This window comes from Lipotes vexillifer, unplaced genomic scaffold (genome assembly GCF_000442215.2).
Source record: "Lipotes vexillifer unplaced genomic scaffold, Lipotes_vexillifer_v1.1 scaffold514, whole genome shotgun sequence".
NCBI classification, from domain to species: Eukaryota; Metazoa; Chordata; class Mammalia; order Artiodactyla; family Lipotidae; genus Lipotes; species Lipotes vexillifer.
The window spans coordinates 1,640,605-1,663,830 of NW_006789975.1; the positions used below are offsets into that span (position 1 = coordinate 1,640,605).

Consider the following 23,226-nt stretch of genomic DNA (forward strand, 5'->3'; position numbering starts at 1 on the left):
CGGGCCAACAGGGCCTCCTCATGTCACCTGCCCTCAGACTGGCCCCATTCAAGTGCATCCCCTGGTCCTATTACCTTCTCTCTTAAAACTCTATAAAGGTCTCCCATGGCCTCTAGCCCCTCAGCTAAAGGGGCACTTGCAGTCCTTGGGCCTATGGTCCTGCCTGCTTCTCTAGGTTCATCTCCTGCCGGCTCAGCCTGGCCCCATACTCACATGGTTCCTGCACAGGCCGCCGATCTGTTGAGGATGCCCTTCCTTGTCTACCCCGACCCCGCCTTGAATGGCTAACTCCTACTCACCTTATATTACTAAAATCAGGCAGTACCCCCTCCACGGGCCCACCATCACATACACACCAGTCCAGCTTGGGCCCCTGGAGTCCAGTAACGCCCAGGACATATCTCTACGTAAACTCTCTGCTGAGCACTTAATCCCTCTACTAGACTCCCAAAGGGCAGGCCCTGGTTCCAATTTCTCTCAGGGTTCCCAAGATCCAGTCCAGGGCTGGCAACATTTGCTGTTTGCTGGGCCAGACCTGCGTGGATGTGGTTACCTTCCTGCCCTTCTCCTGTGCGCTGCCGACCACACGTTTCACCTCGCTGGCATAGGCCACAGCTGGATTGGGGTGGTCCTCCCGGTAGGGGCCCCGGTAGGTGTCTGGGAGAGGTGCCTGTGGGGAGTGACAGCACCATGTCATCCAGGCTGAGGCGCAAGCACCGGCCTGTTGCCCACTTGAGCAGTGCATACCACGTGGACCCACTCCTTCTGGCCATCCAGGTCCCGGAACTTGTAGGGGCTGATGTCGATCAGGGAGCTCAGGTGACCATGATAAGCACTGGGGAGGAGAAGGGAGAGTGGGCTCAGACCCAGGTGGCACGTAATCCCTGGCCTGGCCCTGACAACTGTCTACTCACCTCAGGAAACACTCAGGGAAGACCAACCTTTTAGACAGCCTGAGTCCTAGGGCCAGGAACGAGCACAGGCCTTGGAGTCAGCAAGCCTTCCTCCAAGGCCACTTACTAGCTATGTAATGGTGGCTAATTGTTAAAATCTTTGGGCTCAGTTCCCTCCTCTGTAAAGTTGGGGTGGTGGTGTTTCTCCTTCATGGTTGTAATGAACCTTAAATGTGATAATGCTCTAACCCTGTGCCTGGGTCTTGTGCACAGCAGATACTCAGTACAATGGGAGCTACCGTTGGAACATTTTTTAATTTTATTTTTTTTATCTTTTGGCCGTGCCACACGGCATGTGGGATCTTAGTTCCCCGACCAGGGATCAAACCCGCGCCCCCTGCATTGGCAGTGCAGAGTCCTAACCACTGGCCCATGAGGGAAGTCCCTACAACAGTTTTAATACCTAATATGAGGGACCAACTCTCACCACCTTATAAAGCATTCTCTGCTCCCCAGAAGCTGCCACCACAGAAGAGACGCCTGGGGGCAAGAGACGCCTGGTGTGTGTGTGTGTGGTGTCTCTGTGGCCAGATCCTCACGATCCTCTTCAGGCCCAGGCTCCTCATCTTTCCTGCCCAAGGCACCCAAAATCAGAGCCTCACTGATCCCCAGTAAGCAGCAGGCCCACGCTTCTGGAAATGGCACTTACTGATCTAATACCACCACGTCCCAGTGTCCTGTGTATTGGCGCGCCAGCCTCAGGGCCAGGTCGTTGGCTTCTGACCTATGACAGAAAAAGTGGATACTGGTTGGACAGCTATCCAAGGGCTTTCCCTCCAGGAAAACTGCTTTCTACAGAGAAACCTGGAGGGAAGGAAGAGCACTTCCAGCACCAAGAAGATTCTTAGGACACCATTCATTAGTCATTCACTTATTCATTCAGTAAATATTTATCAAATGCCTTCAATGTGCTAGGAGCTGGGGGCGAAAATAGTATGTAAAACAGGCAGGCTCTGGCCCTCCTGGAACTTACATTCTACTATGTGTCACGAAAGCCAAAAAACAAAGACAGAATGATCATTTGGTAAGTGCTACAATGGACACAGGGTACCGAGAGAACCAGGTGGGGCCTTACCTTACATAAGGGGTGTTATGGGCTGAATCGTGTCTCCCCAAATTCATGTGTTGAAGCCCTAACCCCCAGTATCTCAGAATGTGATTGTATTTAGAGACAGGGCCTTTAAAGAGGTGATTAAGTTAAAATGAGGCCATCTGGGTGGCCTTAATCCAATACAACTGGTCTCTTTGTAAGAAGACATTTGGACACACAGACACCCGGGGGTGTGTATGCTCCGAAGAAAGGCCATGAAAAGACAGTGAGAAGGTGGCCACCTGCAACCAAGGAGAGAGGACTCAACAAAACCAAATCTGCCAGTAACTTGATCTTGGATTCTGACTTCCAGAACTGTGGGACAATAAATTTCTGTTTAAGCCACCATGTGTATAGTATTTTGTTATGGCAGCCAGAACAGACTAAGGCCACACCTGTAGAGTCCTGAGGGTGAAGTTTCTAGGCAGAGTGAGCAGCACACACAAAGACCTTGTGAAGGAAAATTGCTCAGGGAACCACAAGAAGACAAGGGAGGGCAGGGGCAGCATGAGAGAGGAAGTGGGGAGATAGGCAGGGCTGCAGAAGAGCCTGGATTTTCTTCTCAGTGCCATGTGAAGCTACTGAAAAGTTTTAATCAGAGAAGGGACATGATTCAGCTCCCATATGAGGAGGAAGCCTCTCTGTGTATATAATGGAGTGGAAGGGAATTAAAGTGCAAGTGAGGAGACCTAGAAGGAGGACACGAAGGTGAGAGCAGGTGGTGACCACACAGACAGAGAGAGGTGGATGGAGTTAGGAGACAACCTTGGGACAGACAAGGCAAGCCTGATGCAGGACTGGGAGGAGGGTGCGTTTCTACCTTGAAGAGGCGCAGACGGTGCTGCCATTTGCCAGGACATATAGGGTGAGGGAGGGCCGGTCTTCTTGGGAAAGTCTGGGGTAGGTGCCTGAGAATGTCAGGGAGAGCCAGTGCCATGGTCCCACACCAGGTGTTAGCGAAGACAACTCTTTCTTTTCTTTTTTAAAAAAATAAATTTATTTATCTATTTATTTATTTTTAGCTGCATTGGGTCTTCATTGCTGCACATGAGCTTTCTCTAGTTGCAGCAAGCAAGGGCTACTCTGTTGTGGTGCGTGGGCTTCTCATTGCGGTGGCTTCTCTTGTTGCGGAGCATGGGCTCTAGGCATGCGGGCTTCAGTAGTTGCAGCACGCGGGCTCAGTATTTGTGGCTCGTGGGCTCTAGAGCACAGGCTCAGTAGTTGTGGCTCATGGGCTTAGTTGCTCTGCGGCATGTGGGATCTTCCCGGACCAGGGATAGAAGCCACGTCCCCTGCATTGGCAGGCGGATTCTTAACCACTGCGCCACCAAGGAAACCTGACGATCAACTCCTGATGTCTTTTGGACAGGTGATATTAGACCTGTTCCAAAGTCAAGTGGGCAGTTAGAACCTTGAGGCTGGAACACATGGGAAACATCTGGGTTTAAGATACAAATTTGGGGAACTTCCCTGGTGGTCCAGTGGTTAAGACTCCACACTCCCAATGCAGGGGGCCCGGGTTCGATCCCTGGTCAAGGAACTAGATCTCACATGTCGCAACTAAAGATCCTGCATGCCGCAATGAAGATCCCGCGTGCTGCAACGAATACCTGGCACAGCCAAATAAATAAATAAATAAATACATACATTTAAAAAAGATACAAAGTTGGGAGTCACCAGCATGTGTATGATATGTAATACACTGGAATGGATGAGGTCAGGAAGGCAGAGGGCTCAGAGAGGACCAGCCCTGAGGAATAGAGTCGGAAGAATCGGCATAGGAGACAGGGGGAGTGGCCAGAAGCTGGCAGAAAACAAGAAGCGTGAAATGTTCTGGAAGCAAGACCAGAAAGCATTTCCAGAGAGAATGGTAACTCTGTCAATATTACTGAGAGACAGGAAGATAAGGGCAGCAAAGAGACCAGGTCCCCACACTGCTTCTATGCCTCATAATTCTCTGTACTTTTCTCTCCCAGGCACACTGGGCTGGTTCTGTGTACACGCCATCATCTGCCATTTCTGCCTCCACTGCTACTCCCAGTGTAGCATAACCTATCACCGGTCACTAACTGGTGCCTAATGGTGTCCATTCTTGCTTTCCTCCAGTCCTGATGACATCACTTACCTGATTAAAATCCTCTGATGGTTTCCCAATGCTCTTAGGATACACAGATTCCTCACTTGACCAAAAAAGCCTTGGGTGATGGGCCCTGCCTCCCTCCCCAGTGTCCCCAGGCTCCCACCCTCTGCCCTCCCTCACTGGCTGCCTTTCAGCTCAAGTGCGCTGGGGTGCAAATATTCTTCCTGCCATAGGACCTCTGTACAGGCTGTTCCGTGTGGTGACCTTGACAAGAACACTTCCAATGGAGTAGGCAGCACCCTACCTTCCTCCTCATCTAGCTATCCCCTAGTCAGCTCTTAGCCTAACATCACTTCTTCAAGGACGCCTTCCCCGACCCTCTCAGAGCAGGCCAGGTCACCCCACTGCTTCTATGCCTCATTATTCTCCATAGCTTTCCTCCAGACAATGATTCCTCTTTGTAATTTTGTATTTCTTTGAAGCATCTTTGATGTTTCTGTTCCTTACAGAGCAGGGATTTTGGCTGTAGCTCCCAGCACTGTGCCTGTGTATGCATAAAGCAGAAATAAAGGAACATATTACCTTGGTAAGCCCCAACAATGATCTTAGAAGAGAGGTAATGGCACTCCTTACAAAGAAAACAGGAAAGTGGATCTGACAGAGAAGCAGCGGGGCCTGCAGCTAGGAAGCGTGGGTGCCTGGCCCACTGAGGGCTGCCTCTCCCCACACTCCGTCGGCTACACGATGCTATGCCCATGTGAGCAAATCTCTCCATCGTTGTCTCATCCTTTTGCTGGGGGCTGGCCACAGTGCACTTACCCAGAATTCAGGAAATAAAATACACAGAGCTTCTCCGGTAGGGTCTCGGACAGCCTCTGTGCGTAATCCACGATGTTGTCGTGCAGGTACCGGCTGTTGGTGTTGAGCACCTGGTTCTGTTCATGTGCTGCTTGGACCACGAGAGGGTGGCAGTGCCCAACTGCAAGAGGGCCACCTCCATCACACAGCCGGCCCCACTCAGCCAATCCCTCCGGGCCTCTCCCAGCCCCAATCTGTGAACCCAACTAAAGGAGATGCAGTTATAGAGGCAGAGGTACAGAGGAAAGACGGGAGTCTGAAGACAGAGGGGGTGAGACAGAGGTGCCAGTCTGGAGAGGGAGACCTAGAAAGGAGTCCCTGAGATTCTGGCAGAAGGCAAAGTTCTCTGGCAGAAACCTGATCTCGAAAACCTATGCTCTTTAGGAAGCTTCTCGAGGCCTTCTGCTCAACAAAGACTGGGGTGTGGGATTTGGGGGATGGACAGGGGGTAGGGGTGTCTGTCACTGGCTTGACTTCACCAGGCAGGGGGGCTGGAAGTAATGATGGCCAATGGCCAAGGATTATGATAAGAGAATGAAGATGATTGGGTGCTCACCAAGTGCCAGGCACACTCAAAGCAAGTTACATGAATTAACTCACTTAATCCCCCAAAACATCTGGAGGTGCATACCAAGTATTATCATGTTCATTTTGCAGATGAGCAAACTGAGGCACAGAGACTTAAACTTGCCACAAAGTTAGCAAGTGGAGGACAGGGATATGAACCCAGGCAGTCTGGAACTCCCTTTCCTTCCACCAGCTCTGGTGGCCTCATCTGGATAACTGAATTCCTACTTCAGTTTCCTTGTCCAGGACCTGAGATGATCACCTGGGCTGAAGCCTTGCCATGACTGCCAGGGCTCGGCCAGGGTCCTGTTGGGTTGCTGGCCATGGCTGGGCCGACTGCTGTTCTCTGAGCTCACTATCAGTCTCAAGTGGAAGTGGACCCTTAGACTTAGGTCTCTGACTCCTGTTTCCAAGCAGAGCTACTGCTTGGAAACTTCTACAGCTACCCCAGAAAGACTGGGTCTCCTCTGCACATGGATGATGGCTGAGCAGAACCTGAGTTTTCTATACCTCTCTGAACCTCAGGTTCACCCTTGGACCAGGTTCACAGTGTTGGCATGCTTTCCTGCCCCATCTTGATACTGACCGTGAGCCACATTGTTGATGCAATCGATGTATTCTGCCCCCTGTTCATCATACATGTACTGCCCTTGGCCCCGGACAATCTTAATAGGATCCTCAGGAAAAAAGAGTCTGCAGGAATTGCTGTGGGGACAGACAACGAATGGACAGCCATGTCTGAACACCGGAAGGGAGAAATCCACCCATCACAGGCCTCCCCCTACCCTTTCCCAGTTTCTGGAAAGAACAAAAGCTTGAAGGGCAAGTTGTTGCGTCCCTGCCTCCACTCCCCCCCTCACTCCACAGGTGGCTGGAAAGGAGAAAAAGGATGGGGTAAGAAGTTGCTAAAACAAATTGTTTCTTGGGCTTCCCTGGTGGCGCAGTGGTTGAGAGTCCACCTGCCGATGCAGGGGACACGGGTTCGTGGCCCGGTCCGGGAAGACCCCACATGCCGCGGAGCAGCTAGTCCCGTGAGCCATGGCCGCTGAGCCTGCGCGTCCGGAGCCTGTGCTCCGCAACGGGAGAGGCCACAACAGTGAGAGACGCGCGTACCGCAAAACACAAAAACAAATTGTTTCTTAAGTCATTTGAAGGCTATGTGGCTTCATTCATTCCCACATGTGCCCACTGAGTCGCTCGGGTCCCGGGAAAAGGTGGCTGCCCAGACCCACACGGGCTCCCTAAGGCAGTGTCTCTTTGCTGGGATGAGTGAGGAGGGCATCACCATTTGGTGGCTGGCTCTCGGCCCTAAACAAGTCCTTGCCAGCCAAGCCTGCTGCCCTGCTGGGGGCCAGCCCCAAACTCTAGCCCAAGGCTGCCTCATGCCCCACGTCCCACCGAGAGCCCCTCAGGCACAGGTCAAGGGTAGACTTTCTCTAAGGCTGCCTGTGAGCCGACACCCCACCCCACCCTTCGTCTGGACTTTCAGCCCCTTCCTGGGTCACTCCAGAGCCGGGCCCAGGTCCGGAGGGCAGGCCACCACTGGGCGAGGTCCTCCCAGGAGCCCGGCTGCGGGGGTGGATAAGACGCTGCCAGGGAGGCGCGGGATACGACCGCCGAGACAGGCTGCGCGCGGCGGGGTCTCAGGGGCCAGAGGCGCCGTAACAGGGATAGGTCGTGCGAGGCCGCGGGGGCTGGGGCCTGTAGGCTCGCGCCGGACGTGCGTGCCTTGTGTGCGGCCCCCACCACCGCGTCGCCGTCTCGGTACCTGAGTAGCCGCCTCCTCAGGGCCAGAGTCGCGGCCTTCCCGCGCGGATCAGTGGCCATGGCGCCCGCCAGCACTCGCTCTGAGACACTGCGCGGAGGTCGGGGGGTGGGGGTGGGGTGGTCCCGGCTCCGCCCAAGCCCCGCCCCTGCTGCGGGCCCCGCCCATGGCAGAGCGCGACTTGGAGCTACTGTTTGCCCCGCGGCCCCGCCCCCAGGTGGGCCGTTTCGAGTTTGTTCCTTAATTAAGTTGGCTAGAGCGTCTGGCGGGCTCCCCGCCTCTAAGAAGTTCCTTAGACAACGCCGCGCGGGAGCCGGGTTTGTGCTCGCCTCGCCTAGTGCTGCCCCGGCCCTGGGAACGCACCACGGTCCTCGCCCTCTCGGCCGCTGCTGTTTCCCTCCCCGGGAAGTGCCCCCCGGTGACCCCGCCGCTGCTCCTGCACTCGAGGGGGTCTCTGAGCCTCGGCAGGGGCCTCGAGCTCAGTCCCTAAGTCGCCTTCCCCGTGCATAAAATGGGATGAGCCGTAAGCGTTCAGTGGGAACGTGTGACAGGCACCCAGCCTGGTGCACAGCTGGGGCCTCAAGTAGGCGAAGCCCTGGGGCAGGATCTTGGACTTCCCAGCCCCGTGAAGGAGCAGCAGGAAGGGCAGAAGGAGGGCACAAGGCCACTGCTGGAGCTGACTGAGGAGGTCCTGGGCATGACCTCCAGGACTTCTGCTGGAATCCAGGCAGGGTGAACACAAGCTATAGCAACACTAAGAGAATCTTAGTGTTTAGGTGGGAGGAGAGTTAGGAGGCTTCCTGAGCCTTATACATGGCCAGGAAACGGAGGCTCAGAAAGGGAAAGGGCTTGTTCTTAGACACACAGCAAGTGTGCAGCAGAGGCTGGACTCCCAACTCCAGGGAGTGAGAGGAAAATGCTCCTAAGGGAATGGGAACCCGGGATAGCAGAGAGATATCCCCTCCTGGGACTTTTCTGCCTCGGTGAACCCTAAAGCAAGGGTGTAAGGCTGCAGCCTGAGCTGGGTGGCCTGGGCAGGCTGGGGAAAGGGAGGCTCCTGTTGTTGCTCCTGTCACTTCTTCATGAGTCTCAGCCCTCTGCTTCACCCCCTCATTGCTGATTTCTTCATCTCTTCCCCCATATAACTGTAAAATGCTTAAGGAATTCTTTTTTTTTTTTTTTTTTGGTTTTGCTGCAAAGCTTCTGGGATCTTAGTTCCCCAACCAGGGATCAAACCTGGGCCCTGGCAATGAAAGCACTGAGTCCTAACCTCTGGACCGCCAGGGAATTCCTGCTTAAGGCATTTATTAAAGAACATTTGGAGTTTCTTTATTGTGGTAACATATATATGACATAAAATTTACCATTTTAACATTTTTAAGTGTACAAGTTCAGTGGCATTAAGTACACTCACGTGTACCCATCACCACCATCCGTCTCCAGAACTTTTTCTTTATTGCACACTGAATGAAGTTTCTTTCTTTTAATTGTAAAGCTGAATTGAACCTTGATTCATGAAAAAAATTCCTCCCAAATTAACCAAGAGAGGTTGCTCGCGGCCTGCACATTTTTTCTGAGGGTCAAGCTCCCCTCCCTGCATGTGAAATGTGAGTGGGAGGTCACTGGTTTTCTCAGTGGATCTGCTCCTCCTCTTTGGTAGAGAGACCAATAGGTGTCTGTACATCCTGCAGTTCCAGCTTTTAATGTAATGTGCGTGCTTTTGTGTGTGTGTGTGTGTGTGTGTGTGTGTGGCAGAGGGAGTCTGAGAGCTCTCTGTGGGGCCCATCTTTGGCCCTGTCTTGAGCCCAAACACAAGCCTGTCTTGTGGCCCAGGGCAGCTCAGAAAAGTCAGGTTGGCTCAAGGACTTTTCCTGCTTTAGGGTAGAGGGTAAGAAGGCCACAGTCAGGCCCAGCTCATATCTCACCCACTCCCCGGATGTCCAGAGTCAGGAGGTTGGAGGTCAGACCAGGCTGGGCCATTTACTGGGCCAAGAGTATCTACAATAGGGGCAGGACAACACCAGGAAGCTTCCCCTTCTTCCTACTCAGAGCAGCCCAGTCTTTCCTTCCTCTGGCTCCATGCTAAGCACTCCTCTGTCCATTATCTCATGCCCGACCTCTGAGGTACCATCAGAGGCCAAGAGGGCAGGGGAAGAGAGGAAGTGGCTGAGTCAAGATTTGAAGCCAGGGCACGTCGTTTCTCCATGCAGGCAGCATTGGCATTCTCAGTGAGATGGTTCATCATTGGGCAGGACCGTCCCATGCATTTAAGATGTTTGATGTCCCTGGCCCTACTCCCTAATGCCAGGAGTGTCCCCCAATCATTGTGGCAATCAAAAGCATTCCATGAATTTCTAGTAGCATCCTAGGGATTGGGAGAAAGGAGACCTGGGTAAGCTCACTCCTCTCTGGCCTCAGCTTCATCTGCAAAAGGGGAACAGTCATCCTTGTGATTCGTTTAGATGCCATGGCACACAGTGGGGCTCCATAGATGTGCTTCCTTTGCTTTTGAAAGGGGTAGTTTGAGGCATAGCTGACCTTCTTGGCAGGGGGACATGAGGCCCTCAGTCCTCAAGGCTCAGCTGTGAGGCAGGGTACTCCCTTGTGTCTCAGCGGGGACCTTAGCAGGTCACTCTTCTATAGTCTCTTGCCCCCACCCCAAGCTCTTGGAGGACTCTGCAGACTAAATTTTGAAGTTTGCAGACCTGCGAATACACAGCATGAGGCCACAAGGGGGCAGCAATGGGCCATGAATGGCCCTGTCCTGCCCAAAGGAGCAGGAAAGGGACCCCCTTGGGTATCTGGGGAAGGGGGAACATGTGGCTTCTACCCTCATGAGGTTCTGCGCGCCAGTCACCCAGCATCATGGTGCTACCCACAGACCCCATGCTTTGCCAAGCAATTTGGGAAAGATAAATTGGAGGACATCCAAGAGCCTGGGTTCTGTCCCAAGCCTGCTACCATGCATCCTTGAACAGGGGACTAACACCTTGGAGCCTCACTTTCCCCATATGTAAGACGGAAATAGTGACACCAACCACATAGGCCCTTTACAGGGCTGGTGAGGGGATCCAGTGAGTTACCTGGGTGGAGGAAGGAGCAAATTACAAATTGCAGAGTGCAGTAGATTTGTGCGGTGATGCTGGAACTCCAAAGGACACCTGGATGTCCATTGGTCTCCATCAGCCATCACAGCCCCTCTGTGTTTCTGTTCCTTTTCATACTACTGACTTCTCTGGTGACCCACGTGACTGGCTGAGCAGCATGGCCTGCCATTTATTGCCAGCAACTGAGGGAAACAGAGGTGGAGACTTGACCTATTCTTTCTCCTTAGCCAGTGTGTGGCTGGGCCTGTTTTGTTAGTGAGGAGGCCACGTAGCAGTGTCTGGGGGGACTACCCATACTGTGGCCTCCTTAGGCCTCAGTTCTTGGAGGGAGAAGGCTGAGACACCATCACTGCAGGCCCCTTCTTGTCTACACCCCGGTGGCCCTTGCTTGGGCTTGGGGTCAGGAGGAGAGAGGGAACTTACAACCATGGTCGTTTCCGAGTGCTTGACCTGTCCTAGGTTCTTCGTGTATTCTCACTAAACCACAGTCAGCATGGTAAGCACTGCTGTCCCATTGTACAGATGACGTGGCAGGTTGAATTTTCTAAGATGGCTGTCCATCTCCTATTCCATTTTCTCCTTAAAATATGATGTCAAAAATTTTCCCTTGAATTAGGGTGAACCTCTGATTCTGGCAGGAAGTAACACCATATGAGGCTTGGCTGTAAAAGGTGACACAGCTTCCACCTGGTCCACCTGTGACATTCACCCTGTGAATCCAGTAGCTTCCCTGTGAGGAAGCCCAGACCACACAGAGAGGTGTTCTGGACATCTGAGGTCCCAGAGGACAGACAACATCAACCGCCAGGTGTGGGAAAGCTTGAGTGACAACCGCCCAACTGAGCCCATTACCCCCAGAACTGTAAGAGAGAAACAGAAAGGATCATTGTTTCATTTGCTTGGCCATGCCGCGTGGCTTACGGGATCTTAATTCCCCGACCAAGAATTGAACCTGGGCCCCGGCAGTGAAAGTGCCAAGTCCTAATGACTGGACTGCCAGGGAATTCCCGAGGATCACTGTTTTTTTGTTTGTTTGTCTTTTGTTTTTAAAATTTTTATTTATTTTTTTTACACAGCAGGTTCTTATTAGCTATCCATTTTATACATATTAGTGTATACGTGTCAACCCCAATCTCCCAGTTCATCCCCCCCGACTTTCCCCCCTTGGCATCCATACGTTTGTTCTCTACAGCTGTGTCTCTATTTCTGCCCTGCAAACTGGTTCATCTGTACCATTTTTCTAGGTTCCAAGGATCATTGTTTTAAGGCAACACATTTTAGGGTGATTTGTTATGCAGCAGTCACGGGTCATGAGCTCAGAGGAAACACAGGGGCTCACTGACATGGGTGACTGCACAGAAGGCTCAGCTGGTGTGTAGCAGGGCTAGGCCTTGAGTCTGTGTCTTCCTAACTCCAAACCCCATCTTTGCTGTGAGCCCGAACTACTTCCTCTGGTTTCTGGGGTGGCTCTGGCCCAGGGAGAGTTCCCTTATCCCTCCCCACCCAGCAAAAGCCAGGCTGAAACCTCACCTAGGTACGGTGCTAGGGGCAGTCTGCAAGGACAGGCATACCCAAGACACACATTTGTTGTTTATTTCATGCAACAATTTCCATCTACACAGAGAGGGGAGGCAAGTGGTTGGGCTGGAGCTGGTGGCCGGGAACCCTTGTCAGAGGTGGGGAAGCCTCTTCTCAGAGCATCATTGGCTCAGGGCATAGGTGCCCTACTTAGGCAGGCCTGGAAGCAGCCCTGAGGCTCTCTTCATTTGCATATCTCACTCGGAGGACTCATTTTTGGCAGGCTGGCCAGAGTTCCCCTGGGTGGAAGCCTTGGGGTCAGTGAGACCCAAACTCTGAGCTTGAGGTCCATCTCCTCAGGCTGGCAAAGTCCCATCAGGTCCCTGCTGTGGGTGGTGGAGAGACAGGAACAACAGACATTCCAGCCTGGGACCTCCACATTTGGGGATCATAGGGCTCCTTGCTGCTGGGTCCATGTGGTAGTTATCACAGCGCTTGGCTTCTACTCCTGGCCAGAGGACACTTGTTCTCACGGAAGGCAGGCTGGTTCCTGAGGCCTACGGAACTTGGCGGGGGCTCAACCCCTTAGGGTGCTTCCCACAGCTCCCCGTGTCCAGCTACAGGTGGTGGGTGGGAGTCCTGTCAGCTGGCTGTGGCTGAGTGCAGAGGCCAGAGAGGCCAGGAGCAGCTGCATTTGCCATTCAGGCCCTGAGCCTTTTTGGATGGCCTGGATCCTGGGCTCCAGACCTCCAGAGGGCAGGCTCTTGCAGGGCAGCGGGACAGCCAGAGTCTCTGCTAATCAGGTGACTGAAGGCCCAACCTGACATCTTTGCAGCCTCTCCTGAGCCAGGCACTTTCACCTTCATCAGGAGAAAGCCAAGTCCTGAGGGTGCCCCTCAAGTACACATTGCCCCCAATGGGCCTGTCCACTTTCCTGGCAGCTTCACATGCTGATCAGTCTGGGGCTGGGCTGGGCACACTCTCAAATGTCAAAAGGCCACAGGTATGGTGGTGCATCCCGTGAAAAAAGATCAATATATTACTGTTTTGTTTTTACAAAAATTAAAAATGTCCACACGGATCTGTACAGGTGTGAGATGCGTGCTTGGGGTCACTGGAAAAGGAGGGAAAGACTGAAGGTGAGGAGGGGACTGGGAAGCCCCAGAGGCCCTGCCCCTGGTCTGGGCATCCCCATCCTGCTCATTTCCTCAGGAACAGCTGCACCCCCAATCCTCTCACCCCAATCTCCTGGATTCCACCCCCTCTCAGGGGGGCAGTATGGACAAAGTCCCAGGGGGTGCTGATGGCTTTGCACTGGCCGGGCCAGGCGTTGAGTGAGCCCTTTATGACCAAGAGGGTGGTCTGTGCACAACCACCTAGGATCACAGCCCTGGGCCTGGGGCCACGTGATGGGAGAGTCAAATCTAGGGTCATCACGGGGAGACCTGGCTGTTCAGTCACTGTGTGGGGAGCAGCAGGCACCCAGCCCTGAGGCCCCCTGGGCCCCCCACTCCTCCCAGCCTGCCCTGGAGACTCTTCCCTGCAAGGTACCTTATGCCAGCAGCCAGGCACGGGCAGCCCATCAGGGCCCTGGAAAGGAAGAAGGTTTCAGTGACAAGGATGGGGGGCTGGTCAGCTCTCTGTGCCCTACACACTCCTGCCCCAGGTGTAGGGAGCTGCAGCCCAGGGAGCTGCCACCTGGGGCCACCGGACCCCACTGAGGCAGGGCCCGAATGCCTGCCCTGTCCACCTGGGTAGTCAGGTCATGGGACATGACAGCCCCTCTCTGTGCTTATTCCAAGTGTGCCCCATGGGCTTTGCTGGGACATATGTGCTGTGGGCAGAACCAGGACACCATGGAGTACAGGGCATCATGCCAGACATCCACAGGCCAGGAGTAGGGCCTGGCCCTGGTCCTTGCGAGAGGCTGCATGGCTTTCTGTCTGGCAGCTGTGACAGTGGCTCTAACAGCTCACACTGGGGGCCTGAGAGCTCTCAGGCATGTGTCCAAGAGTATCTGAAGGACAGTGTAGGAAATGGGATTCCCTTTTGGCCTGTCCTGGTACCTGTGTCTGGATCTGAGTGGCAGACAGGGGAGGTTGAGGTCAGGGTGGACACTGGGCCGGGGTGGGGAGGTGTGTGTGGGGGGTTGAGGTGGGGATCGTCTGGAGGTACCAGACACAAGCAGGGGGGTGGGTTTCTTCAGGTGGTCCAGAGGTGGGGAGCTGGAGACGGACAAAGGCTGACCCATCAGTCAGCCTAGCATCCCTGGTGGACGCCGTAGTGGACAACACTTCACTCCGTTCCAAAGCACACAGGCAGACCTCAGACACGTGGGAGCACACCCCCGGCACTGCCATGCATCCACCAGGGGCAGAGGCTGGGACTCAAAGGGAAGTGGGGAGGACGGGGAAGAATGGAAAGGCAGGCAGAATGGAGGAAGGCAGGGCAGAGCAGCGGGCACAGACAGCTCAGAATGCCCAGCACAGCACGGCACACAGCACACAGCAGGCCAGGCCGCGTACCGCAGGGCAGGGTCTGCTGCCCCTCGCCAGGCCCCTGGAGCCTGGCGCCCCTCGCCTGCCTCCGCATTTAAGATTCTCCTGTTTCAAAGACAAAGGCTTAATGACATGGAGGGAAGTCTTGGCCCAGGGCCAAGGCTGCGGGGCTGGGCCACCCTGTTCCCCTGCTGTCACTGGCCCTTTCAGTGTGTGCTTGCCTCCTGCTCTGCTCTGCTCTGTTTTTCCCATTGCCTCCTCAAAGCCATCTGGAGCTAGGGATTAGCACCCCCATTGCATGGATGAGGAGACTGAAGAACAGAGGGCCAAATGACCCACTTGAGGTCAGAGGACTGGGCTTCGGGGGTCCCTGCTCCTGACCCGCCTTTGGAAGGGGTACACAACATGGCTCCGTGTCCCTGGCGGGGAAGGCCAGATGTGAGTATCTGGTGAGTTTTAGTATGAAAACTCAGCTGTTTTGTTTTTCCTGTCTTTTCTGAGCTTCACTGGAAGAGTTTGACAAGTAAACCCTCCCTGCCTTCTAGAAAAAGAGAACCAAACTTTGGTTATTTCAGGTACTGGGTCTGGTGGGCCGTGAGAGGCTGTTGTAAAGCAGGAGAGGAGAAAGGCTGTGAAGGGAAGGGGCTTTGGGGCATGTGGAGGGGATGCAGGAGACGAAGTGTGGGGCTACCCAGACCAGCAAAAGCCTCCTCTGGGATGGGAGAAACTCCCAAAGAGGTGAGCGTGGTTCCATCCCCCTTTAGGTCCAAGGAAGCTCTGTCCCTGACCAGGCCTCCCTCTCTATAGACAGGGTAGGTCCTCAGCCTCGCCCATGGAGGGGTCAGGACCAGAGCAAGAGGAGCCATCATGACAGCAGAGACAGCAGGGGTGGCCCTGCAGTGTGGGCCCCCCAGGGCGGGACCCATGGGGCCCCTGGGACTTGCAGCTGAGTTCTGAGTACAGGGAAGACATGGCCCCACCCTGGCAGGAGTCGGCAAAGACCTGGGTTGGGGCTTCCACGTCTCGCCAACACGTACCACTGGACATGGCTGGTCCAGGCCTGGGGGTCCCGGCTCGCCCTTCTGGCCTTTCATTCCTTTCCGACCGGGGACACCGCGCTCCCCCTGTGCAAGGAGGGAGATGGCGTGTGGCGGTGGCTGCCAGGCCCAGGGCGCCCACAATGCCTCTCAGAGAGATGGGCCTGGGGCTGGCAGCCACCCCTGCCCTGCTGCCTGAATCCCAGCCTCTCGGCCCTACCTCCTCCCGCCCACCCCGCCTTCTCTCTGCTTGCTTCCTGTCTCCCGCCTCCTTTCTTTTCTGCCTGCTCCCCCCTTCTCTTCACTTGCCTCCCTCCTTCTTTCCTCCTGCCCTCACCTTCTCTCCAGGTGCCCCTCACTTTCTCGCCACCTTCCTCACCTTCTCTCCACGCTCGCTCCGGTCGCCTTTCTCTCCTCGAGGTCCAGGGAAACCCTGACAAAAGGATTAAAGGTTAAACCTGATGATGAAATTTGAGGTTTGTTCTGCTTATCTGTTCATCTCTGCTCCTCTCTGACCCACCTTTGCCCCTTCCCTCCATGCATATTCGTGGTACAAGCTGGACCAGCCCCAGCTCCCAGGTGACACAGATGCTGGGTACCAGGATGACTTAGAGAAAACATGCATTCAGGACACCAGCACTGCTTCCTCCAAAGTAGAACACTGTTGCTGTTTCTGGATGGAAGCCCTCAGGCAGAACCGCTAGCAAGGGGCTTTCTCTTATGTCAAGTCAGATGCAGCATGCATTGGCCCAGGCTTGGCTGGGGACAGAGACACAGGAAACCCACGTAAGTTTATATCACCATCTTCAGCAGACCAAGTAATGGTGCCCTCTGTTCTCTGCCTTTGGCTCAAACTCTTATATGCCCACCCACCCATCCATCCATTTGTCCATCTGTTCATCTACCCAACCAACATTTCTAAGCATCCACTAGGAACTGGGCTTTGGGCTGAATGCTGAGGGCAGAAAATCAGATTTGATATGCTCCCTCTTATATTTACTACGTTGTTTTTAGAAATATGATACATTGATATCCTCAAAATCTTGCTGGCTAGGGAGAGGCTGCCTCTCCCAGGGGTAGCCAACTCTTACATATAGCAAAGGGCTAGGCTGGAAGCATGCCTTTCAGATGCAAACCAACCAATCCCCCAACTACCCACTCTATCTAACTCACACACCAAGTCAATATTTCCCCTGGCTCAAATCATGCCAGGACCAGGTAGCAGGCAAAAAGAGACCACCCCTATAGCCCAAAGTCTGCCAGGATTATTTAAATTAGCCAGTCCTAAACTATTTACTCTGCTCTGCCTTGCTTTTCCCATAGAAACACCAATAAAAGCCCTGGCCTAGGCTTTTTCCGCACTCCTTACTGCCTGCCAACCAAAACTGCTGCGTCTCCATGTGGCCCCATGTGGGACATGCCATTTCCCTGGGAAATGTAAGCTATAAGTTCTTCTGTCAAAGGCATTAGGCCACTCTGTGTCATCACTAAGTCACCTCCATAAATTAAAACCCTGCAGGTACAAAGGTACACAGTCTAACATGGCAGGCAGTGGGGTGCAGAAGATGATGATCAATGGTCAGTGACAGAGGTCTGAACCAGATACCAGGGGGTCCCAGGGAGAGGGGCTCTTCTGTCCAGGTGTGAGGTCAGGTAAGGCTTCCGAGCAGACTCCCCATTTCAGCAGGGCCTGGAGTAGATGCCAGGCGTTTGCCATGTAGAGCAGGTAGGTGTGGCTTTGAGATGCCACTCTGAGCTCCAGGCCTCCCAGAGAGCAGCTGTGGCCACAGTGAGCAGCTGGGGGCATGGAGTCCCTTTTGCTCCACCCGCACTACCTCCCTGGGTCCACAGCCTGAGCTGGACTCATCAGTGTCTTCTCCTGACCCTCCTCATCGATGTAATGTGGCCCTCCCAGTCAGAAAGTCAGTCTAGAGTTCTTCCTCTTCCTTGTCTGCAGGTGCTTTCCATGGCGACATTTTCTCCTTAAAGTCTAGGGTGGACGCCAGAGCCCTTGCAGCCCTGCCTGCATCTGGTCACCATTTCCCTTGCAATAGCTACCTGATTTTCCTGGGAACCACCCTCCCTTCTCACAATTCACCAACTCCACCACCAGCTCCAGGATGAAGCATGTGAGCAGGCTGGCCAGTCAGGGCACTGCATTCTTATGGCAAGTGACATTTCAGCATTAACCTAGCTGGGGCCAAGGAGAGTTGCTGAGACTTTTTCTCAAGGAGTAGAGAGTGAGGCAAATGCCTTTCTCCAGGATTTGGACCGAGGGGGATGCAGGTCTGGAGCTCTTGGCTCCATCTCATCACCATGTGGAAACTGGAATGATGACTACACAGAGGAAGCAGAGACAAGAGAGAGTGAGAGGTTGGCTCGTGTTGACACACTTGAGCCCTGGATCTATGTGTCACACATCTGGATTTTTCAGGTATGAGTCAGTTTAAACCAGTTCAAATTGTGCTTTCTGTCTCTTGATCCAATCAACACTGGGTTAATACTTCTCCTTCTCTCCTTCCCACAGTACTGCACTAGCTGAAGCCTCGTCATCTTTCACCAGGATATTGCAACAGGCTCCTCACTGCTCTTCCCACCTCCCTACTCCAACGGATCATCTATCCATTCTCTATCCTCCATCCATCCTCCACCATCCTCCATCCATCATCTATTCACTTATCATTCATACATCCATGATCCATGATCCATCATTAATTTACATCCATCATCCATCATTTATTTATATCCATCACTCATTTACCCACCATCCATCCATCCTTCATCCACCCATCCATCCAGCCATCCATCAACAAAGCACCTACTCTGGGCTGTGTGTTGGACTTAGCAATGGGGACGTGGGCAGAACGAGTCAGTTGTAGTCCCAGCCATGGGGAAGGGGGATACATCCAAGCTAACCAGATCAAGTTACTGTATGGGCAGCATGAGGGCAAAACTTACACATGGGAGGGACCCGGTCACAGTGAACGGTGAGATACTTACATCTAGTCCTGGCTCCCCGGGTCTGCCCTGAGAAGAGACAAAGAGGAGATGTGAGGGGGCTGAGAAGGAGGTGCTGGAAACACAGCTGCTGGGAAGTTCAGCCCTGTGAATTGTTCACAGAACCTGAATTCTGGCCCCAGGGACCAGTGAAGTGCAGGGGTTGAGCCCCCAGGACTGAGTGACACCATAGTTGGGGGGCATTAAAGGAAGGATGTTACCTTCTCTCCTTTGGTTCCCGGCAGCCCAATAAGGCCTGGCGGGCCAGCTGGCCCCTGGGTAGAAAAGGAATGGGTCAAGAGGCATGACAGTTATAGAAATTAGCACCTCTAAGGACAAACAAGGCTCATGACACTCACAGGCAGGCCACTGGGTCCTCTCTCACCCGACATGCCCTTCTCTCCCTTTGCTCCGTCCAAGCCCTGGAAGCAAAGGGGAGACATCAGTTAAGGGGGCCAGACAGATGGCAGGACAGGAAAGCTTGGGGCCTGTGCGGGAACCGAGGTGTACAGGGCGGAGGGACAGACTCCAAGCTCTGAAAGGCCTGGCCCTGGCTCTCTTCTTGTGCAAATAATCAGAATGTGGGTGTGCACATTTTACCTTTTCTCACATGTGGGCTTTTCCAGTAATCATGGAAGGTGGTTATGGTCACACCCATTTCACAGATGAGGAAACAGAGGGACAGAGAGGGGCAGGGACAGGCCCAGTTGTACAGCCATGAAGTGGCAGGGCTGAGTAGCAACTGTGTTTCTGCGTCCCAGTCTTGGACCCCATCCCTGACAGCAGCTGCTTCTTCTAAACATGATCTGGGGAGGCCTCGGGACAAAACAGAACCAGAAGCAGCACATCTGGTTAGGCCACATGCCCGGCCCTACTCAGCTCTGGGATTCCATGATTCTGAGGTCCCATTCAGCATCTGAGTTTGGGAAGCAGAGAGATGTGCTCTCCCCCAGGGTAAACTAGGGAGATGCAGGGAGGCCAGCTGGCCTCTCTGGGACAGGGCACATGGTCAGGCCACACTCACGGCTTTAATTTAAGAGCAGAGGACACGACTTTATGTAATATACACCAAACCCAAGACGTCATATCCAGGTGTGGGCAGTTGAAAGACAGATGTGCACTAGGGGAGGGGGCAAGGAATGGAGAGGCCAAGTGTTGGGTGGGGGGCATCAGCGGGATTATTCTACAGGGGATTGGGAATGGCCAGGCCCTGGGAAGATGCAGGGCTGGTCCAGGGCCGAGCATGGGGCCCTCGCTTTGCCTACTAGCAAGACGTTTTGGAACTGTCCGGGCTGTGAGCCTGCAGCAAGTGGGAGGGGCTCCTACCCATGCTTTCGGACTCACCTTGGGACCCTGGATTCCCTGAAGGCCCTGGAGGAGGAGGGGAAAGCAGGTCAGAAAGGCCATCAGGCTGGGTCCAGACCTCCAGGTCAGGCCCTGTTGCAGTGGCCACATAGGCTTGCAGGCCACTCACTGGCCCCTGTGGCCCTGACCTCTGCGGCCTCCCACGCCCAGACTTGGGCTCTGCCCTCCTTGTCTGATGTGCCCCCTCCCCCCGGGGTATCCTCTCCTCCCCGGGGCCTGAGGCCACCACCCTCTTCGTATCCCAGCTGCTTCAAGCCAAACATTCTTACCGTGGGGCCTGGGGGACCAGGGGGGCCTGGGGGCCCTGGTTCCACTATGATCTGGGCCTAGGAAGGGTCAGAGGTGGATTAGTCACCCATCGCCCCGTCATCCCTCACTCACCCACACTTGAGTTCATCGGACATTGGAGGAGCACTGCCGGGGTACGGGCGCCGAGCTCCCTGCTGCCCCCAGGAGGGCTCTGCCTGGTGGGAGGCCCAGTGCTGGCCTTTGGGTTCAAAGACAGGCCTCGGGCTCCCCCTCCCCCTCCCTCACTGCCCTGGGCTTGGTCAGGCCAGGTGGCCCTTGTGTCCCAAGGCTCAGGGCCCCAGCCAGCCCTCAGCAGAGATCCTCAGCAGCCCCCTTACCAGGCTCTCCCGTAGGGCGTCAGATGCCGGATCTCCCTTCTCCCCTTTGGGGCCGTCGGCACCCTGCAGGATAGGATGGCCTTGAGCCTTTTTTGTCCATCACCAAAATCACCATCCATGGGGTTCAGCACCTCCCCTTCCTTCCCCCATAAGACTTCTGGGCAGCAGTAATAAGTTGGCCTTTGCAGCTTAAAATAGTTTTCCTTAAATCAGTGGGTTTGTTTCCTGTGGGGCGGGGGCAGCCAGGGGCTCTGGAAGTAAAGACCTGGAGCTCAAATCCTGGCACCAGCTCTCTAGCTGAGTAAGCCTCATGGATGGACAATGGGTATGTAGTGGTGGCAGCTCTTCGCATCTAGCCACGCACGACAAGAGCAGTGATAAAAATGATGGTGGCAGAGGGTATTTATCACGTTAGCCAATCATTCTCAGCCCTGTCCATGTGTTCCCTTGTAGGAGTGGGAGATTTTCACCCCCATTTTAGTTAAATTAAATTATTAATTAATTTTTAACATCTTTATTGGAGTATAATTGCTTTACAATGGTGTGTTACGTTTCTGCTTTATAACAAAATGAGTCAGCTATACATATACATACATCCCCATATCTCCTCCCTCTTGCGTCTCCCTCCCACCCTCCCTATCCCACCCCTCTAGGTGGTCACAAAGCACCGAGTGGATCTCCCTGTGCTATGTGGCTGCTTCCCACTAGCTATCGATTTTCCATTTGGTAGTATATATAAGTCCATGCCACTCTCTCACTTCATCCCAGCTTACCCTTCCCCTCCCCATGTCCTCAAGTCCATTCTCTACGTCTGCGTCTTTATTTCTGTCCTGCCCCTAGGTTCTTCATGACCATTTTTTTTTTTTTTTTAGATTCCATATATATGTGTTAGTATATGGTATTTGTTTTTCTCTTTCTAACTTACTTCACTCTGTATGACAGACTCTAGGTCCATCTACCTCACTACAAATAACTCAATTTCGTTTCTTTTTATTCACCCCCATTTTAGAGATGAGGAAACTGAGGCCCAGGGGAGGTTAGGTCACTTGTACAGGGTTCCAGAGTCAGTAAGAGATGGAGCAGGATGCAAATGTGGGCTGTCAGAGCTCCCAGTCTAACCACCGGACACTAGGCGAGGCCTCCTTATTTCACCTTAAGGAGGCCTTGGGAGGTAAGTGGGAGGTCCTTCTACAGAGGAGGAAGTGGGGGCTCAGAGTCAGGGCAGCCCAAAGCTTCCCTTCAAAGGCTCGGTGGGCCAGGGCTGGGCTGTGACTAGGACCGTAGGGCCCCAGCCCCTGGCAGCCACCGTGGGGGACACGCATTCACCTTGGGGCCCCCGCATGGGGCAAGTAGGGTGAGGCCCACCCAGCCACATACCGGAAGGCCTGACAGGCCCATCTCTCCTGCTTCCCCTTTGGGTCCTATAGGCCCGGCTTCTCCTGGGTCTCCTTTCTGTCCTTTGGGACCCTGAAAACCGCAGAACAAGGTACAGTAGGCACTTTCCCTCCCCCCAACGCTGGCAGGTCCCCAGAGCTTAGTCCAGGCCAAGCCAGACCCCCACCTCCTCCTTGTGGGTCCTCCCCTCCAGACCAGGTGATGAATGAGCAGAGGGGCCTGATCGGAGACAGAGAAGGGGCAGCCCCTGGCGTGCCTCACTGAAAGCAGGGGTGCAAGGTGGGGCAGGTGGTGGAGGGGGTGGAGCAAGTGGGACTGGGACTGGGCAGCTGCCAAGAGGCGCATATGGGGTTTGGGGCCAACCTTGGCTCACATCTCAGGAGCCAATGGTGGGAGCCCCACATACAACCAACCATCCCTCAGTCACCCTTCCAGCCACTGTATTCCCTCATTCAACCAATTCTGTAACATCCACTGTGTACCACACATGAGGGACCCAGTGTTAAAGAACACCCACAAATGTTAAGTGGTTCTCATGGACACTGTCGAGTCTATGTAGGATCACACACACACATGTACACTTGGAATAATATTAATAATGACAGTGATACTTTTAGCTAACATTTGAAGACTCTTTGCTATTACATGCGGGCACTGCTCTCAGGTGTGTTCCATACACAGTTATTTGACCCTCATGGCAGCCCTGTTTTACCATCTTCACCTGTGGGTGACGAACTAAGGCTGCCAGAAAGTGAGTAGCTTGCCTGAGGTCTACGGGCAGAACCAGGATTTGCACACAGGCTCCAGAGCCCACTCTGTTCTGTTGCCTCTCTCCAACTCTGCGCGCGCACACGCGCACACACACACACACACACACACACACACACACACACACACGAGTCCAACGCCAAGCACCAGCATCACCAAGGAAATGAAAGGCCCAGAGACCTTCTCTCCGTCGATTCCTGGAGCACCAGGCAATCCAAGTTCGCCCTGGAAGGGAATAGACAGCAAGGGGGGTTATGGTGTCCCACAGCCCCTGGCAGGAATTTGTGGCCAGGCTGCTTCCCCTGACCAGCACACCAGCCCTGGGTTGGGTCCCTGCAGTTGGAGCTTCAAGAAGATGCCCACTGGGTGTCCAGCACAGTGCCAGGCACCAACCACCCTCTCCTCCATTTCCTCAGCCTCTATGGGCAGGTGCAGCCCGTGGCTATAGTAGGTTGGTAGTTACAGATTTGGAAGCTGAGGCTCCAGGCCACACAGCCCAGGGATGATGGCAGAGACCAGACCCTGCCTGATTTCAAAGTCTTGGGCTCCTTCTCCTGAGCCAAGTGGGCAGGTGTAAACGATGCACACAGGCCACAGGAATG

General features: G+C 54.1%; 2 protein-coding genes across 3 annotated transcripts in view; both read right to left on the minus strand.

Moving 5' to 3' along the window:
• PHYKPL (5-phosphohydroxy-L-lysine phospho-lyase) overlaps positions 1–7,375 on the minus strand; it is a 25,086-nt gene extending 17,711 nt beyond the window's left edge. The window contains exons 1-6 of one of the 2 annotated variants that reach the window (XM_007463117.1): positions 7,317–7,375; positions 6,135–6,253; positions 4,943–5,102; positions 1,603–1,677; positions 748–835; positions 554–670 (exon numbers count right to left, since the gene is read on the minus strand). In XM_007463117.1, coding sequence (XP_007463179.1) covers positions 554–670; positions 748–835; positions 1,603–1,677; positions 4,943–5,102; positions 6,135–6,253; positions 7,317–7,375 — 618 coding nt within the window. Of the gene's footprint in view, positions 1–553; positions 671–747; positions 836–1,602; positions 1,678–4,942; positions 5,103–6,134; positions 6,254–6,396; positions 6,461–7,316 lie in introns of those variants that run through there. The other variant, XM_007463118.1, reaches the window with a different exon arrangement.
• Positions 7,376–7,647: 272 nt separating this feature from the next.
• COL23A1 (collagen type XXIII alpha 1 chain) overlaps positions 7,648–23,226 on the minus strand; it is a 32,395-nt gene continuing 16,816 nt past the window's right edge. The window contains exons 14-27 of the mRNA XM_007463132.1: positions 22,805–22,849; positions 21,839–21,928; positions 20,462–20,524; positions 20,105–20,161; positions 19,815–19,841; positions 18,830–18,892; positions 18,692–18,745; positions 18,474–18,500; positions 15,853–15,906; positions 15,474–15,560; positions 13,490–13,528; positions 13,178–13,300; positions 12,500–12,555; positions 7,648–8,026 (exon numbers count right to left, since the gene is read on the minus strand). Of these exons, the coding sequence (XP_007463194.1) occupies positions 7,648–8,026; positions 12,500–12,555; positions 13,178–13,300; positions 13,490–13,528; positions 15,474–15,560; positions 15,853–15,906; positions 18,474–18,500; positions 18,692–18,745; positions 18,830–18,892; positions 19,815–19,841; positions 20,105–20,161; positions 20,462–20,524; positions 21,839–21,928; positions 22,805–22,849 (1,164 nt within the window). The remainder of the gene's footprint in view (positions 8,027–12,499; positions 12,556–13,177; positions 13,301–13,489; positions 13,529–15,473; positions 15,561–15,852; positions 15,907–18,473; positions 18,501–18,691; positions 18,746–18,829; positions 18,893–19,814; positions 19,842–20,104; positions 20,162–20,461; positions 20,525–21,838; positions 21,929–22,804; positions 22,850–23,226) is intronic.